The sequence below is a fragment of the Zophobas morio genome, unplaced genomic scaffold (assembly GCF_036711695.1).
Source record: "Zophobas morio isolate AGI-343-1 ecotype UQ-CSIRO unplaced genomic scaffold, CSIRO_AGI_Zmor_V1 ptg000018l, whole genome shotgun sequence".
In the NCBI taxonomy this organism is placed as follows: Eukaryota; Metazoa; Arthropoda; class Insecta; order Coleoptera; family Tenebrionidae; genus Zophobas; species Zophobas morio.
Genome location: NW_026972123.1, coordinates 4,205,657 through 4,224,479, shown reverse-complemented (window position 1 = coordinate 4,224,479; position 18,823 = coordinate 4,205,657). Strand labels below are relative to the sequence as shown.

The 18,823-nt window shown below is 29.7% G+C and overlaps 2 protein-coding genes and 1 long non-coding RNA gene across 3 annotated transcripts; 2 read left to right on the top strand and 1 right to left on the bottom strand.

Annotated features, from left to right (window-relative positions):
- Nucleotides 1-1,676: 1,676 nt before the first annotated feature.
- LOC135131011 (uncharacterized) lies at nucleotides 1,677-2,192 on the top strand. Its single transcript, XR_010280859.1, has 2 exons — nucleotides 1,677-1,733; nucleotides 1,786-2,192. It is a non-coding gene; the product is annotated as an uncharacterized LOC135131011 (long non-coding RNA).
- A 7,966-nt stretch (nucleotides 2,193-10,158) lies between these two features.
- Nucleotides 10,159-11,562, top strand: LOC135130870 (isocitrate dehydrogenase [NAD] subunit gamma, mitochondrial-like). Its single transcript, XM_064058317.1, has 3 exons — nucleotides 10,159-10,812; nucleotides 10,857-11,137; nucleotides 11,294-11,562. The coding sequence occupies exons 1-3, from the start codon at nucleotides 10,181-10,183 to the stop codon at nucleotides 11,509-11,511; spliced, it is 1,131 nt and encodes a 376-aa protein (XP_063914387.1). The 5' UTR covers nucleotides 10,159-10,180; the 3' UTR covers nucleotides 11,512-11,562.
- A 5,431-nt stretch (nucleotides 11,563-16,993) lies between these two features.
- On the bottom strand, nucleotides 16,994-18,597 carry LOC135131004 (rhodopsin-like). Its single transcript, XM_064058497.1, has 4 exons — nucleotides 18,443-18,597; nucleotides 17,577-18,308; nucleotides 17,246-17,523; nucleotides 16,994-17,185 (listed from the first exon to the last, which is right to left on the bottom strand). Exons 2-4 carry the CDS (start codon nucleotides 18,297-18,299, stop codon nucleotides 17,053-17,055), a joined length of 1,134 nt encoding a protein of 377 aa, XP_063914567.1. The 5' UTR covers nucleotides 18,300-18,308; nucleotides 18,443-18,597; the 3' UTR covers nucleotides 16,994-17,052.
- Between the last annotated feature and the right edge of the window lie 226 nt (nucleotides 18,598-18,823).

Sequence of the window (18,823 nt, the reverse complement as noted above, 5' to 3'; positions counted from 1 at the left end):
ATTCTGCAGTTTTTTAATTCAATTTTTCAGGTTTTTGATTAATTTTTTTTTTAATTTTCGGTTTTACGACCTTTTGATGTTTCAATTTTTTAAATTTTCGCTTGTTCGATTTTTTCATTTTTAAATTTTTTTAATTTTCGACTTCGATTTTTCAATATTTCAGTGTTTCAGTTTTAGGATTTTTCAATTTTTCGTTTCAGCAATTTTCGATTTTTCAATTTCTCGATTCTGCAGTTTTTCAATTGAATTTTTCAGGTTTTTGTTTTTAATTTTCGGTTTTTCGGCTTGATGAATTTTCGACTTCAAGATTTCTCTATATTTCAATTTTTTGATATTTCAGTTTTGGGATTTTTAAATTTTTCGAGTTTTCCACTTTTCGATATCTGGATTTTTTACTTTTTCCACCTTTCAATTTTTCGATTTTTCTAGTGTTTGGTGTTTCGATTTTTAAAATTTTAGATTTTCCAAATTTAGGATTTTTTTGTTTCGATTTCTCCATTTTTTCAATTTTAAGATTTTTCAACTTTTAGATTTTTTGATTTTTCAATTTTTGGGCGTTTCTAAATTTTCAATTTTTCAGGTTTTTGATATTGGAGTTTTTTAAATTTTCGGATTTTCCATTTGACGATATTTCGACTTGTCGATTTTTCGATTTATCAGAGTTTTGATGTTTCAGTTTTAGGATTTTTCAATTTTTGGCATTTCTAAATTTTCGATTTTTCGCTTTAACTTTTCGATTTTTCGACTTTTCACTTTTTCAGTTTATCAGTTTTTTGATACTTCAATTTTGAGATTTTTCAATATTTCCATCTTCAATATTTTGATTTTTCGTTTGGTTTTTAATTTTTTTTACTTTTCAGTTTTTCGATTACTCAAATTTTGAAATTTTCAATCTTTCAGTTTTACGCTTTTTCAACTTTTTGATTTTTCGACATTCAGGTTTTTTGATGTTTCAATTTTCAAATGTTTAGGTTTTTCGATTTTTAGACTAGACGATTTTTCGACTTTTCGATTTTTGGACTACATATTCGATTTTTTGATTTTTCAGATTTTTAAATTTTGGACTTCTCAATTTTTCAATATTTCAATGTTTCAGTTTTGGGAATTTTCAATTTTTTGTTTCATCAATTTCTCAACTTTTCATAATTTGGATTTATCGATTTTTTACAATTCTTCGATTTTTCAAATTTCTGATAATTTCAATTTTTGCCATTTTTAAATTTTCGATTTTTAAATTTCTCGATTCTGCAGTTTTTTAATTCAATTTTTCAGGTATTTGATAATTTTTTTGTAATTTTCGGTTTTTCGACCTTTTGATGTTTCAATTTTTTAAATTTTCGCTTTTTCGATTTTTTCATTTTTAAATTTTTTTAATTTTCGACTTCGATTTTTCAGTTTTAGGATTTTTCAATTTTTCGTTTCAGCGATTTCTCGATTTTTCATTTTTGCCGTTTTAAAATTTTTGATTTTTAAATTTCTCGATTCTGCAATTTTTCAATTGAATTTTTCAGGTTTTTGTTTTTAATTTTCGGTTTTTCGACTTGATGAATTTTCGACTTCTAGATTTCTTGATATTTCAACTTTTCGATTTATCAATTTTTTGATATTTCAGTTTTGGGATTTTTAAATTTTTCGAGTTTTCCACTTCGATATCTCGATTTTTTACTTTTTCCACTTTTCAATTTTTCGGGGATGGGGCCCTTCATGATGCAGCAGATGCCCGACGAGAGGAGGTAAAAACCGTCTTATCTGTTTCGTGGTGACCGAATTTTGGGTGTGTTTCAGAGGACACAGTTATGGCACCATGGTACATCCGAGCTTTCCCCCGAATGTTGCGACGTCGTCGCACACTCTCATACACAACGGACCTCCTCAGTCGCAAAGTCAACACTATATGCCTGCTTCAAGCTCTAATCCAAAGTAGTGGGCCTTGCAAGAATCCTGTTATTTTTCTTTATAACCGATGTGATTTGACTATTTAGTTATTTTGATAATATCGTGTTTATAGGTATTTCTTCACTATCCCCACCACTTTGGTTTATTTATTACCTACGAGAGTTGATATTAAGTTGGGGACAGACGTGCGTGCAGTGCAGACAGTGAAGAGATTATTAAGTAATATTGTAGACTTGATGTAAAGAAAAATATGTATATGAATAAATTTTATCAAGAAATTATTATTGAAGTGTAAACCGGTATTTTTTTTACCTTTCCCAGCATCGAAAAAAATACTCGAAGAGCATATATTTAACGACGCCCACCCACCCCGCCTCCATTTCAGTGACTCATTTTATCTAGTCTGAAAGGTGGATTCAACAGAAATAAAATCCTTTGAATGAGTAGTGTCTGCTAAGATAAGACCGATTTTGTTAAATGACATATTCTCTAAGAAAATAAAGGGTGGGTGGGCGGGGCTAGTACTTGCTAAGATAAGACTGATTGTGTCGAATGACATGAAATAAAACTTTGTTTTAACAGCCTACGTTCTATTAATAGTAAATTTTTCAGGTTTTTGATAATTTTTTTTTAATTTTCGGTTTTTCGACTTCTAGATTTCTCTATTATTTAAATTTTTCGATTTATCAATGTTTTGATATTTCAGTTTTAGGGATTTTTCAATATTTTCTATTCTTCAATTTTTCGTTTCCATTTTTTATTTTTTCAGTTTAAAATCTTTCAATTTTTTAGATTTTTGATATTTCGATTTCTCAATTTTCCGATTTTCATTTTTTGGCGTTTCTAAATTTTAGATTTTTTGATTTTTCCATTTTTTAATTTTTCAAATTATTTAAATTTTCTGTATTTTGATTTTTCGTCTTTTCGATTTCTCAATTTTCAGTGTTTCAGTTTTGGAATTTTTCAATTTTTCGCTTCATGAATTTTTCGATTTTTCGGTTTTTCAATTTTTGGCATTTTTGAATTTTCAATTTCTAGAGTTTTCGATTTTTTTATTTTCTCATTGCTCGATTTTTCTGTTTTTTAATTTTTCGATCTTTCAGGTTTTTGAATTTTTAGTTTTTCGATATTTCAACTTGACGGTTTTTCGATTTTTCAATGTTTGGGTTTTGGGATTTTCAATTTTTCCATTTTTCAAATTTTCGATTTCCAGATTTTTTAATTTTTCGATTTCTGAAATTACGATTTTTGAATTTTTGCGTTTCTAAATTTTCGATTTTTTGACTTATCGATTTCTCGATTTTATTGATTTAGCAATTTTTCAATTCAATTTTTCGATTTTATGGATTTCGATTTCTCAATTTTCCAAAGTTTCAATTTTGCCACTCTTTAATGCTTCGATTTTTGGAGTTTCTAAAATTTCGATTTTTCAAGTTTTCAACTTTTCCGTTTTTCGGCTTCTCGATTTTTCAAATTTTTGATTTTCCCATTTCCCGATTTTTTAACTGCTCGATTTTTCAGTTCAATTTTTTCGACTTTTCAAATTCTCAATTTTTCAATGTTTTATTTTGGGATTTTTCGATTTTTAAATTATTCATTTTATCGATTTACTTATCAGTTTTTGGAGTTTCTAAATTTTCGACTTCTCGATTAATCAGTTTGTCAATCTAATTTTTCGGTTTTTCGAATTGACGATTTTTCGATTTCTCAATTTGTCAATTTTTTGATGTTTCAGTTTTGGGATTTTTGAATATTTTCCATTCTTCAAATTTTCGATTTTTCTTTTCGATTTTCTAGTTTTTCAATTTTTCGATTATTAAAATTTTAGATTTTAAATTATTTATTTATGTTTAGATTTCTCCATTTTTTTTTAATTTTCAATTTTTATCGTTTCTAAATTTTCGATTTTTCAGGTTTTTGATCTTGGAGTTTTTTAAATTTTCGGATTTTCGATTTGACGATTTTTCGATTGATCAGTGTTTTGATGTTTCAGTTTTGAGATTTTTCAATATCTTCCATTCTTCAATTCTTCGTTTTTTGGTGTTTCGAATTTTTGATTTTTCAATTTTTTAAATTTTCGGTTTTTCGAATTTTCGACTTTTCGATTTCTCGATTTTTCAATTTAAAAATATTTCAGTTTTAGAATTTTTCAATATTTTCCATTTTTCGATTTCTTAATGTTTCGATTTTTCAATTTTACGATTTTCATTTTTTGACGTTTCTAGATTTTCGTTTCTTCAACTTTTCAGCATTTCGACTGCTGGATTTCTCAGTTCTTTATTTTTCGTGTTCAATTTTTTTACTTTTCGGGTTTTTTATCCTAGTTTTTTAAATTTTCGGTTTTCCGAGTTGACGATTTTTCGATTTATCAGTGTTTTGATGTTTCAGTTTTGGATTTATCAATATTGAATTTTTTGATTTTTTAAATTTTAGATTTTTCAATTTTTGGCGTTTCTTAATTTTAGATTTTTCGTTTCTTCATCTTTTCAATATTTCGACTTTAAATTTTTCGATTTTTCAATGTTTTTAAAATTTTTTTTACTTTCCGATTTTTCAACGTTTTGATTTTTCTACATTTAGATTTTTGCTGTTTCGATTTTTAAACTATTCGATTTGATTTTTCAGTTATTTAAATTTTCAACTTCTCAATTTTTCAATGTTTCAGTTTTAGAATTTTTTAATTTTTGGCGTCTCTAAATTTTCGATTTTTCGCTTTAACTTTTCGATTTTTCGACTTTAAATTGTTCCACTTTTCGTATTCTCGATTTTTCACTTGTTCAATTTATCAGTTTTTTGATACTTCAGTTTTGAGATTTTTCAATATCTCCATCTTCAATGTTTTGATTTTTCGTTTCGTTTTTTATTTTTTTTTTACTTTTCAATTTTTCGATTACTCAAAATTTAAAATTTCCAATCTTTCAGTTTTACGCTTTTTCAACTTTTTGATTTTTCGACATTTAGGTTTTTTGATGTTTCAATTTTTAAAAGTTTCGATTTTTAGAATAGACGATTTTGCGACTTTTCGATTTTTGAACTACATATTCGATTTTTTGATTTTTCAGTTTTTAAAATTTTCGACTTCTCAATTTCACAATTTTTAATAATTTGGATTTCTCGATTTCTTACAATTCTTCGATTTTTCAAATTTCTGATATTTCAATTTTTGCCGTTTTTAAATTTTCGCTTTTTAAATTTCTCGATTCTGCAGTTTTTCAATTCAATTTTTCAGGTTTTTGATTTTTTTTTAATTTTCGGTTTTTCGACCTTTTGATGTTCAATTTTTTAAATTTTCGGTTTTTGGATTTTTTCATTTTTATTTTTTTTTTAATTTTCGACTCTTCGATTTTTCAATATTTCAGTGTTTCAGTTTTAGGATTTTTCAATTTTTCGTTTCAGCAATTTCTCGATTTTTCATTTTTGCCGTTTTTAAATTTTCGATTTTTCAATTTCTCGATTCTGCAGCTTTTCAATTGAAATTTTCAGATTTTTGTTTTTAATTTTCTGTTTTTCGACTTGATGAATTTTCGACTTCTAGATTTCTGGATATTTCGATTTTTCGATTTATCAATTATTTGATATTTCAGTTTTGGGATTTTTAAGTTTTTCGAGTTTTCCACTTCGATATTATCTCGATTTTTTACTTTCTCCATTTTTTCGATTTCTATGTTTTAGATTTTTCAATTTTTCTAGTGTTTGGTGTTTCGATTTCTAGGTTTTTTCGATTTTTCAAATTTTAGATTTTTTTATTTCGATTTCTCCATTTTTTTCAATTTTAAGATTTTTCAACTTTTGGATTTTTTGATTTTTCAATTTTTGGCGTTTCTAAATTTTGAATTTTTCAGGTTTTTGATGTTGGAATTTTTTAAATTTTCGGATTTTCCATTTGACGATATTTCAACTTCTCGATTTTTCGATTTATCAGTGTTTTGATGTTTCAGTTTTGGATTTTGCAATATTTTCCATTTTTCAATTTTTCGATTTTTTACATTTTCAATTTTTCGATATTTTAAATCTTTGATTTTTCAATTTTTCGTTTTTTTTTGGTGTTTCGATTTTTTGATTTTTCGATTTTTTACTTTTTCAATTTTTTGGCGTTTCTAAATTTTCGTTTCTTCAACTTTTCTACATTTCGACTACTGGATTTCTCAGTTCCTTAGTTTTGCAGTTCAATTTTTTGATTTTTCAAGTTTTTTATCCTAGTTTTTTAAATTTTCGGTTTTCTGACTTGACGATTTTTCGATTTATCAGTGTTTTGATGTTTCAGTTTTGGGATTTTTCAATATTTTCTATTCTTGAATTTTTTGATTTTTTAAATTTTAGATTTTTCAATTTTTAGCGTTTCTAAATTTGAGATTTTTCGTTTCGTTTTTTAAATTTTTTTACTTTCCGATTTTTCAACGTTCTGATTTTTCTACACTTGGATTTTTTATCTTTCGTGTTTTCCGTGTTAAATTTTGCAGTTTCTCGGTTTTTCAGTTTACCGTTTCTTCAGTTTTTGATTTGCAATTTATATAGTTTTCATTTCCGATTTTACGATTTTAGAATTTTTCAATTATTCAACCTCTTCATTTATCAAATTTTTCACTTTTTCGATTTGTAAATTTTCCATTTCCCGATATTTAATTTTTCAATTTTTAGATCTTTCTATATTACAGTTTTCCGACTTTACAATTTTTGGGTTTTCCGATTTTTCGATTCGATTTATTTCTTTTTTCTTTCCAATTTTGATTCATTAAGATTTTCGATTTTTCGTTTTTTCGACTTTTCGATTTTTTAAATGTTTCATCATTTCAGTTTTTTACAATTTTTTGATTTTTAATTTTTTCCATATTTTATCTCTTCAGTTATTTAAATTTTTGATTTTTCAATTTTTTAGTCCTTCGATATTTCTATTTTAAATTTTCCAAATTTTTGATTTTTCATTTTTCAATTTTTTGATTTTACGATTTTTTGATGTTGCGATTTCTTAATATCTCGGTTGTTATTTAACAACAAAATCGAAAAACTGAAAAGTCAATAAATAGAAAAATCAAAAACCTGAAAAATGGAAAACTTAAAAAATCAAAAAACTGAAAAATTGAAACATTGAAAAATCGAGAAGTCGAGAAATAAGAAAAATAATCGGTTAATGAAAAAATTGAGAAATCAAACACCCAAAATTTACAAAATCGAGAATTTGAAAATGATCAATCTGAAATGACGAAACATTGGCAAATCGAAAATTTTTAAAATCTAAAAATTGGAAAATCGAAGTCTAAAAATCGGAAATCGAACCATCAAAAATTCAAAAAGTGAAACATCCAGAAATCAAGAAACAGAAAAGTCGAAACATCGAAATTTTGAGAAATTGAAAGTGGCCAAAATGGAAAAATCAAAAATTGAAAAATTGGAAATTTTAAAAGTCATAAAATTGAAAAACCGATAAATCGAGAAGTAGAAAAACCGTAATATCGCGAAATGGAAACATAAAAAAAACTGAAAAATCGAAAAACTAAACAACACCGAAATCTCGATACAACGGGATATCGAAAAATTAGAAAACTGAAAAGTCGAAAAATAGAAAAATCAAAAACCTGAAAAACGGAAAACTCAAAAAATCGAAAAACTGAAGAATTGAAAAACTGAAAAATCGAAACATTGAAAGGTGGAGAAGTCGAGATATAAGAAAATAAAAAAAATCGATTAATAGAAAAATTGAAGAATTGAAAAATGAAGAAACCAGAAATTTAATAATCAAGAAATAGAAAATTTTAATAAAAATCAAGAAATACAAACATTTTAATGATCAAGAAATTGAACAATCGATAAATTAAAAAATCCCATCCGTTCCAAAACCGAAGTGACGAAACAAAGGAAAGTCGAAAAATTTAAAAAGGAAAAATCGAAACATCGAAAATTCAAAAAATAAACATCGAGAAATCAGGGAATGGAAAAGTAGATAAATCGAAAAATTAAGAAACTGAAATAGGCAAAATCGAAAAATTGAAATATCGAAGTAGTGATAAATCGAAAAATCTAAAATTTAAATAATTGAAAAATTCAAATATCGGAAAAATTAAGAATCAAAAAACGCAAAAATCGGAAAATCGAAAAACGAAAAACCGAGAAATCAAACATCCAAAATTGAAAAAATTGGAAAATTGAAGAATCGAGGATTTGAAAAGTTCCAAAACTAAAATGACAAACATTGAGAACTCGAAAAATTTTAAAATCTAAAAATTGGGAAATCCAAACATCAAAAATTCAAAAATTGGAGCATGGAGAAATCAAGAAACTGGAAAGTCGAAAAATCCAAAAATTAAAAAATTGAAATTGGCCAAAATGGGAAAATTAACAACTGAAAAATTGAAAATTTTAAAATTAAAAAAAAACTGATAAACTGTAAGATCTACAAATTTTAAAAGCGAAAAATCAAAAATTTGAAAAGTTGTAAAATTGAAAAACCGAAAAATCTAGAACCGAGAAGTAGAAAAACCGTAAGATCTAAACATAGAAACATCAAAAAACTGAAAAATCAAAAATTTAAAAATCGAAAAATTGGACCATATTGAAATCTCCACAAAATTGAAAAGTCCAAAAACGGGAAACTTTAAAAATCGAAAAACTGAGAAATCGAATCATTGAAAGGTCGAGAAGTCAAGAAATAAGAAAATAAAAAATGGATTAATCGAAAAATTCAGAAATCGAAAAATGAAAAAATCAAAAATTTTAATAATAAAGAAATTGAAGAATCGATAAATTAAAAAATCTCAACACTTCCAAAACTGAAGTGATGAACCAAAGTAAGGGAAACCGAAAAATTTAAAAAGGAAAAATCGAGAAATCAGGAAATAGAAAAGTAGAAAAATCGAAAAATTGAGAGATTGAAATAGGCTAAATTGAAAAATTAAAATATCGAAAAAATTAAGAACCAAAAAACTGAAAAATCGAAATGTCGAAAAACAAAAGCCTAGAAATCAAACGTCCAAAATTTAACAGAATCGGAAAATTGGAGAATCGAGAATTTGAAAAATTCTAAAACTGAAATGATGAAACATTGGCAAAGCGAAAAGTTCGATTTTTAGTAAATCGAAATATCAAAAATTCAAAAAGAGAAATATCAAAAAATCGAAATTTTGAGAAATTGGAATTGGCCAAAATGGAAAAATTAACAATTGAAAAATTGAAATTTTGAAATTAAAAAAAATGATACATGAAGGATCTAAAAATTTAGAAAGCGAAAAATAAAAAATTTTAGAAGTCGTGAAATTGAAAAACCGAAAAATCTAGACCCGAGAAGTGGAAAAATTGTAAAATCGAGAAATAAAAACATCAAAAAACTGAAACATCTAAAATTTAAAAATTTGAAAAATTGAACAATTTTAACATCGAAATCGCGACAAAACGGGAAATATAGAAACAGAAAAAAATTCAAAAACCTGAAAAACGGAAAACTTCAAAAATCGAAAAACTGAAGAATTGAAAAATTGAAAGATGGAAACATTGTAAGGTCGAGAAATCGAGAAAGAAAAAAAATCTAAATCGACAAACTGAAGAGTGGAATTGAAAAATAGTAAACCTGAACCACTGAAAAAAATGGGAAATTGAATCGAGAAATCGAAAATTTTAATAATAATCAAGAAATTGAACGATCGATAAATTTGAAAATCCCAAACTAAAGTGATTTCTAAACGAAAGTCGAAAAATTTAAAATCGAGAAATCGAAACATCGAAAATTAAAAAAATAAAACATCAAAAAATCAGGAAATAGAAAAGTCGAAAAACTGAGAAATTGAAGCAGGCAAAAATCGAAAAGTTTAAAAATTAAAAAACCGAAAAATCAAAAATATTAAAAATCGTAAAATTGAAAATTTTGAAAATTGAAATATGTATAAAAAATCGAAAAATTGAAAAATAAAATTTCGAAAAATTGAAAAATGTAAAATTTAAAAATCGTAACCAGAAAAATCAAAACACTGAAAAGCGCCAAAACTGAAATATCGAAATATTAAAAAATAAAAGAAAAACTGAAAAATGGAAAAACTGAACAATCGACAACCTGACAAACTGAAGAACTAGAAAACTGAAAAAACGAAACATTGAAAGGTTCAGAAATCGAGAAATGGGAAAATCACACTCGGAAAGTAACTAGAAGGAGAGTTAGCACTTTTAGAGTGACATCCTTATCTTTGAACCGACTTAACACCGACACGATAATCCCAATTGCAATTTTATTATTTACAACGCCTTATCATAGGTTAAGCCAAGTTCACACCACTATCTCCAACCTCATCTCAGTTTTAAAATGTCCTCCCGACTCCTTCCACGTCTCACCCACCTCCGCCAAGTCCATTCCGAACTCACCACCAACTCTTTCCACAAAATCCCCCATCACATTAAACCCGAAACCTCCCCCCTCCCTCTCTATGGCGGCCGCCATCTTGTCACACTCCTCCCCGGAATCGGCATCGGCCCCGAAATGACCTCCCACGTCAAGGAAATCTTCGCCACAGCTCAAGCCCCCGTCGATTTCGAAATCATAGAAGGCACCGGCGAAGAACTGGTAAGGAATGCCATCACTTCAGTGCGAAGAAACCGAGTGGCCATTAAAGGTAACCTGAAGAGCGTGATCGACGAAGACGGATTCATAGCTCCCAATGTCATGATTCGGACCAAGTTGGACTTGTTCGTGTATGTTACGCATTACAAGACGTACAAGAACGTGTACTCGAAGTGGCCCGACTTGGACTTGGTCATCGTGAGGCAGAACACAGAGGGAGAGTACGCTTTGTTGGAACATGAGAGTGTCAACGGGGTCGTGGAGAGTCTGAAGATCGTGACGCGGGAGAACACGGAGAGATTGGCGAAGTTCGCGTTTGAGCATGCGCGGAAACACGGGAGGAGGAAGATTACGGTGGTGCACAAGAGCAAGCAGTTGTAAGTAGTTGGATTATGTTGTTGTATTTTTATTTACTCATTAGGGAGTTGTCGGACGGGATGTTCCTACAAACCATCAAAAACGTCGCCCATCACTACCCCGACATACAATTTGAAGACATGTACATAGACCGGTGTTGCCAGAAATTGGTGAGGAACCCTCACCACTTCGACGTTCTCCTTATGCCGAACCTGTACGGAAACATCGCTTCGAATATTGTCTGCGGCCTGTCAGGTGGCTCTGGTCTCTTCTCTGGTATGAACTATGGCGAAGATATTGCCATTTTCGAGTCTGCGACGAGACAAACCGGAGAAAGTTTCGTGGGTATGATCTAGCATGGCCCTCTTGTCATAAACCGTTGTGCTTCTAAAGTAATCTAAAGTTCGTTTACCGAACAGGTGGAGTAACCACGTGCCTACAATGTTTATAGCACGAAAGGCCAGAGCCGACTTGATGTAATCTAAGTATTATTTACTCTAGGCAAAAACATCGCCAACCCCGTAGCCATGTTGAATGCGGGGGTTAATATGCTGCGCCATCTTGGCAAGTCCGAACATGCCCGACTGATCACCGACGCCATCTGCCACACTTTAACGACAAGTAGAGTACACACGCCGGACCTGGGGGGTGTACACAGTACCACAGACGTTCTATCTGAGATTAAACGCTACATCGAGGATGTGAAACACTTAAATTGAAATTTATCTTTGTAACTTCTAACGTAAACCACATTAAAAATCTCGAAATACTTCTCGTAATTTTGTGAAATGTTTACCTATTTGTGAAAAAACGCACCAGAGAACATAGAGAAGCGTCATAGTTTAAATTAAATGACGGTTGAGGACTCCTCGACTTATGTTGGCAACAGTGTTAGGAATAAAATTAACTAGAAAAAATGTCATATTTTTAATGACGCGTTTTACTTTCGACAAATTGACACTAGATTTACCAAAATATTACAAGCTGCTTATACTGTTTACAATTTCTCAACTTTTCAATTTCTCGGTTTTCAGTTTTTCTCTTCAATTTTACGATTTTTCAATGTTTGACTTTTATAACATCCATATTTGTCGATTTTTCAGGATTTTGGTTTTTCAATTTTTCTGTTTTTTCAGGTTTCGATTTTTCAACTTCACTTTTTGATTTTTCGATTTCTCAATTTTTCAATTTTTTAATTTCTCAGTTTTTGGATATTTCAGTTTTGGGATTTTTCAGTTTACTTATTATTCAATTTTTCGATCTTACGATTTTGCAGGTTTTTGATTTTTCAATTTTTCGATTTTTCGACTTCACTTTTTTGATTCTTTAGATTCTCAGTTTTTGGATATTTCAATTTTGAGATTTTTCAGTTTTTCGATTCGTCAGTTTTTCTTTCATTTTTCAGTTTTTCGATATTTCAGTTTTAGATTTTTCAATATTTCTGTTCTTCGACTTTTTCATTTTTGATTTCTGGATTTTTCGATGTGTCGACTTTTTAATTTTTCGATTTCTCAATTTTTTGGTATTTTGATTTTCAATATTTAAAATTTTAGATTTTTCGATTTCTCGATTTTTCATTTCAGTTCTTCGATATTTCAGTTTTTCAAGTTTTCGAATTGTTCAAATGTTTTGATTTCTTAATCAATCGATTTTTCGACTTCCCGGTTTTAGATTTTCTGTTTTTCAATTGTCGTTTTTTCAAATTTTCGATTTTTCAATTTTTCAAATTTCACTTTTATAAACTGTCACTTTTTCTATTTTTCAATTAATCGATGTTTTTGATTTTCCCATTTCTTGACTTTCTAGGGTTTCGCTATTCCTATTCTTCAATTCTTTAATTTTTCGATTTTTCAGGTTTTTGATTTTTTATTTTTTAATTTTTGAAGGTTGCAATTTTTCGACTTCACATTTTGGATTTTTCTGTCTTCCATTTTTCAGTTTTTCGATATTTCAGTTTTGGGATTTTTCAGTATTTTGATTCTTTGGCTTTTCGATTTTTGGCTTCTGGAGATTTCGATGGGCCGATTTTTGTACTTTTTCGATTTTTCAATTTTTCGATTGCTTTAATCTTTCGATTTTTTGACTTCCCAGTTATAGATTTTCTGTTTTCAATTGTGGTTCTAAATTTTTCGATTTTTAACTGTTTTGGTTTCCCGATTTAGTTTCCATTCTCAGTTTTTCTTTCATTTTTCAGTTTTTCGATATTTCAGTTTTGGGATTTTTCAGTATTTCGATTCTTCGACTTTTTGATTTTTAAATTTTAGATTTTTTAATTTTTAAAATTTTAGATTTTTCGATTTCTCGATTTTTCATTTCAGTTCTTCGATATTTCAATTTTTCCAAGTTTTCGAATTTTTCAAATGTTTCGATTTCTTAATCGTTTGATTTTTCGACTTCCCGGTTTTAGATTTTCTGTTTTTCGATTGCCATTTTGTCAAATTTTCGATTTTTTAATGTTTCAAATTTGACTTTTATGAACTCTCAATTTTTCGATTTTTCATTTAATCGATGTTTTGATTTTCCCATTTCTTGACCTTCGAGAAACGGAAAACTTTTCGATTAATCGATTTTTTTTTATTTTCTTATTTCTCGACTTCTCGACCTTTCAAGGTTTCGATTTTTCAGTTTTTCAATTCTTCAGTTTTTCGTTTTTTTGAGTTTTTGGTTTTTCAGGTTTTTGATTTTTCTATTTTTCGACTTTTCAATTTTTTAATTTATCGATTTCCCGTTTTGTCGAGATTTCGATGTTGGTCAGTTTTTCGATTTTTAAATTTTAGATTTTTCAGTTTTTTTGTTTCTGTTTCTCGATCTTACGGTTTTTCTACTTCTCGATTTATCGGTTTTTCAATTTTTTGACTTTTAAAATTTTCAATTTTTCAATTTTTGACTTTTCCATTTTGGCCAATTTCAATTTCTCAAAATTTCGATGTTCCGACTTTTCGGTTTCTTAGTTTTTGGATGTTTCACTTTTTGAATTTTTGATGGTTCGATTTCCCGATTTATAGACTTCGATTTTCCAATTTTTCGATTTTAAAAATTTTCGATTTGCCAATGTTTCATCATTCCAGGTTTATAATTTTTCAAAATCTCGACTTTTCACTTTCCCGATTTCGTAAATTTTGGGTGCTTGATTTCTCAGATTTTTGATTAACCGATTTTTTTTTTAGTTTCTTATTTCTCGACTTCTCGACTTTTCACTGTTTCAATTTTTCAGTTTTTCGATTTTTTAAGTTTTCAATTTTTCAGGTTTTTGATTTTTCTTTTTTTTGACTTTTCAGTTTTTCGATTTTTTTCGATTTTGTTTTTAACTAACAACCGAGATGTTAAGAAATCGCAACATCAAAAAATCGTAAAATCAAAAAATTGAAAAATTGAAAAATTTGGAAAATTTAAAATGGAAATATCGAAGGACTAAACAATTGAAAAATCAAAAATTTAAATAACTGAAGAGATAAAATATGAAAAAATTGTAAAATCGGAAAGTCGAAAAACCTAGAAATCGAAACATCAAAAATTCAAAAATAGCAACATTTAAAATTAGAAAAATTTGAAATTAAAAAAAAATGATATAGTGGAAAGATTGAAAAACAGAAAATCGAAAAAATTAATGAATCAAAATTGGAAAGAAAAAAGACAAATCGAATCGAAAAATTGGAAAACCCAAAAATCGTAAAATCGAAAAATGATTTGGATCCTCAAAATTGTAAAGTCGGAAAACTGTAGTATAGAAAGATCGAAAAATTGAAAAATTAAAGATCGAGAAATGGAAAATTTACAAATGGAAAAAGTGAAAATTTTGATAAATGAAGAGGTTGAATAATTGAAACATTCTAAAATCGTAAAATCGGAAATGAAAACTCTATAAATTGCAAATCAAAAATTGAAGAAACGGAAAACTGAAAAACAAAAAACTGCAAAATTTAACACGGAAAACACGAAATATAAAAAAATCTAGAAATTGAAAAATCGAAAAACTGAAAAATTTCACTTTGGAAAAAAGAAAAATTAGAAAATTAGAATATTGAAAAACCGAAAAATTTAAAAAATAAAGGAAATAAGAAACTGAAACGGAAAACTGCAAATCATAAAACTGAAGAAATAAAAAATTGCAAAATTGCAAGTCGAACAACAAATTTTTTCAATTTTGGATGTTTGATGTCTCGGTTTTTCCTTTTTCAACTTTCCAATTTTTCAGTTTTTTTATTCTTAATTTTTTCGATATTTTAATTTTCAATTATTTCAATTTTTCGATTTTGCCTATTTCAGTTTCTTAATTTTTCTATTTATCTACTTTTCTATTTCCTGATTTCTCAATGTTTATTTTTTGTATTTTCGATGTTTCGATTTTTCCTTTTTAAATTTTTCGACTTTCCCTTGTTTCGTCACTTTCGGAACGGATGGGATTTTTTAATTTATCGATTGTTCAATTTCTTGATTATTAAAATTTTTGTATTTCTTCATTTTTATTGAAATTTTCGATTTCTTGATTATTAAATTTCGGGTTTCTTCATTTTTCAATTCTTCAATTTTTCGATTAATCGATTTTTTTTTATTACCTTATATCTCGACTTCTCGACCTTTCAATGTTTCGATTTTTCTGTTTTTCAATTCTTCAGTTTTTCGATTTTTTGAGTTTTCCGTTTTTCAGGTTTTTGATTTTTCCATTTTTCGACTTTTCAATTTTTTAATTTTTCAATTTTCCGTTTTGTCGAGATTTCGATGTTGTTCAGTTTTTCGATTTTTAAATTTTTCGAACTTTTCAATTTTTGATTTTTCCATTTTGGCCAATTTCAATTTCGCAAAATTTCGATGTTTCGCCTTTTCTGTTTCTTGATTTCACTTTTTGAATTTTTGATGGTTCGAATTCCCGATTTTCAGACTTCGATTTTCCAATTTTTCGATTTTAAAAATTTTCGATCTGTCAATGTTTCGTCATTCCAGATTTATAATTTTTCAAATTCTCGATTTTTCAATTTCCGGATTTTGTAAATTTTGGGTGTTTGATTTCTCAATTTTTTGATTAACCGATTTTTTTTTAGTTTCTTATTTCTCGACTTCTCACTTTTCAATGTTTCAATTTTTCAGTTTTTTGATTTTTCTAATTTTTGACTTTTCAGTTTTTCGATTTTGTTTTTAAATAACAACCGAAATGATAAGAAATCGCAACATCAAGAAATCGTAAAATCAAAAAATTGTAAAATTGAAAAATCAAAAATCAAAAATTTGGAAGATTTAAAATAGAAATATAATAATAATCTATTTTCTACAGGTACATAACCCAGAAAATAATACAGAAAATATAAAATAACATAGGAGAGTATAAAAGAACATATAAAACAACAATTGTTTACAGTATGAAAAAATAAATATCGAAGGACTAAAAAATTGAAAAATATGATATAGTGGAAAGATCGAAAAATTTAGAAAACGATTGAAAAACTAAAAATCGAAAATCTTAATGAGTCAAAATTGGAAAGAAAAGAAAACAAATCGAATCGAAAAATTGGAAAACCCAAAAATCGTAAAATCGAAAAATGATTTGAACCCTCAAAATTGTAAAGTCGGAAAACTGTAATATAGAAAGAACGAAAAATTGAAAAATTAAAGATCGAGAAATTGAAAAAGTGAAAAATTTGATAAATGAAGAGGTTGAATAACTGGAAAATTCTAAAGTGGTAAAATCGGAAACGAAAACTATATAAATTGCAAATCAAAAATTGAAGAAACGGAAAACTGAAAAATCGAGAAACTGCAAAATTTAACACGGAAACACGGAAAACACGATAGGTAAAAAAATCTAGAAGCTGAAAAATCGAAAAACTGAAAAATTTCACTTTGAAAAAAAGAAAAAGTAGAATATTGAAAAACCGAAAAATTGAATGTTTCGTCATTTCAGTTTTAGAATTTTTCAAAATCTCGGTTAAGTTTTGGATGTTTGATTTCTCGGTTTTTCGCTTTTCGACTTTCGGATTTTACAATTTTTTGTTTTAAATTTTTTCCATATTTTAATTCTTCAGTTATTTAAATTTTAGATTTTTCAATTTTTTGATTTTACGATTTTACGGTTGTTATTTAAAAAAAAATCGGAAAAAATAGAAAAACTGAAAAAACGAAAAATTGCAAAATCGAAGAAGTGAAAAATCGAAACATACTGGTTTCCAATAACCCCTTGATATTTTTAAATAAAACACCACAAAAACCAGTTCTAAGTTTTATTTCTTCGGATTTACAGTCATTTAAATAAAGAAGTGATCATGGGTTTAAGCCGTTGCTGGCTTTTCGTCGGTGGTGACGTTCGTCACCCCGGAAGCAGTCGATGTGGTGTCGTCGCTCTCGCCCGCGCACACCAGCGAGGGGAACTTCTTCTGGAGAGCTTGTCTATACTTGGGGTGGCTGTAAATAGTAGTAGTTTTAAGTTTGATATCTCGAGAAAAATGTCTGTGGGTTTCGCACCTGATTCCGTACACGATGGGGTTGTAGACAGCGTTGGCCTTAGCGAAAAGCGAGCACCAGATGGTGGACAGTGGACTAAGTTTGGCACCTTCGAAGATTCCAGCAAAATTGGTGACCAAATATGGCGTCCAGGCGAAGAACCAGAGAGAGATCGTCATGAGGGCGATCTTGGCCAGTTTGCACTCGGCGCTAGTTTGGGCCGCTTCGGATGACCTCAGGGACGCCACGTTCATTTTTTTTGCTTGCTCTCGCATGGACTTCTCGTGGGCGGCGACGGCCTAAAAGTACACCTTTAGTTTGAATTCAAATTTTAGTAATCGATGAGTCTTACCTGAACAATGAAAAAGTACGAGTAGATGATCGTCAGCAGCGGCGTGAAGTACACCCAGACCGCGTACACCAGGATGTAGCTCCTGCTCATCCAGTCCTTCGTCAGGTAGTCCGTCCCACACGCCGTCATGTTTCCCTCGGGAACATATCTGTTCCAGCCGAAGAAGGGCGCCAGCGTCCAGGTCAGCGAGAACGTCCACACCAGGAGGATCCTCAACATGGCCCCCTTTTTAGTCAAGGGCTGCGCGCTTAGCCCCTTCACGATCACGTTGTACCTGTCCAGGGCGATCATGGTCATGGACCAGATGGACACGCAGCCGAATAGCGAGCCCGCCATACCGTAGAGCTCGCACATGAGCGGCCCCAGGACCCAGGTCTCGTGGTAGCAGTTGATGACCATGGCCGGCGACATAGCTAACATCATGAAGAAATCGGAGAAGGCGAGGTTCACCACTAGGAGGTTGGAGGGCGTGCGCAGGGGTTTGGTGGAGGAGAAGATGTAGATGACCATGCCGTTGCCGATGACGGCGATGACGCCCAGGACGCCGATGACGAAGCCCAGGATGCCGTGCCAGAGGGGGTTCATGGGCGGGTACTGGTACCAGTAGGCGTCGACGAGGTGCAGCATGTCGGGGGGCACCTTGTCGACCACGGTGAGGTTGCCGCCGTAGCCGGAGCGCTGGGCGGCCCAGGCGACGAAGGTATGGTCACCGGTTACGGACATGGTCGGATTCTAAGACAACATTAACTATAGTTTTGTTGCCTGATTAAATAAAGTTATGCAACCAGTAATACAGACGTTACAATTACAATTTAATAAACAAAATCCTTCCTACACGGACTTTTAAAAATGCCAAAAGTACTTACGCGAAGTTCCACTTTTCCTAAATTATTCCAAATTTGAGAGGACACATCCAAGTCGGAAGACGCGTCAGCTGCGACTTTCTTGAAAATCGACCCAACTTCTTTTATATAACTTGTTCTTACGTGCGTAATTCAATAAAGACAATCCCCTTGAGCATTTTTACTTGGGCTTCGATAAGGATTCATAAAGTACCTAATCACATTATCCATCTTGAAAATTTTTGAAGCTGCTTCTGGTCAAGGACGGTTCTTGATTAGGGCCGAATTTTATTGGTTTAATCTTCAAAGGTAAGCCATAACCGTGATTATAATAAAGAAAATAGCTCTGCTAACAGTCAAGTTATAAAATAATTTTTTTTATAACGATAAAAAATGGAGAAGACA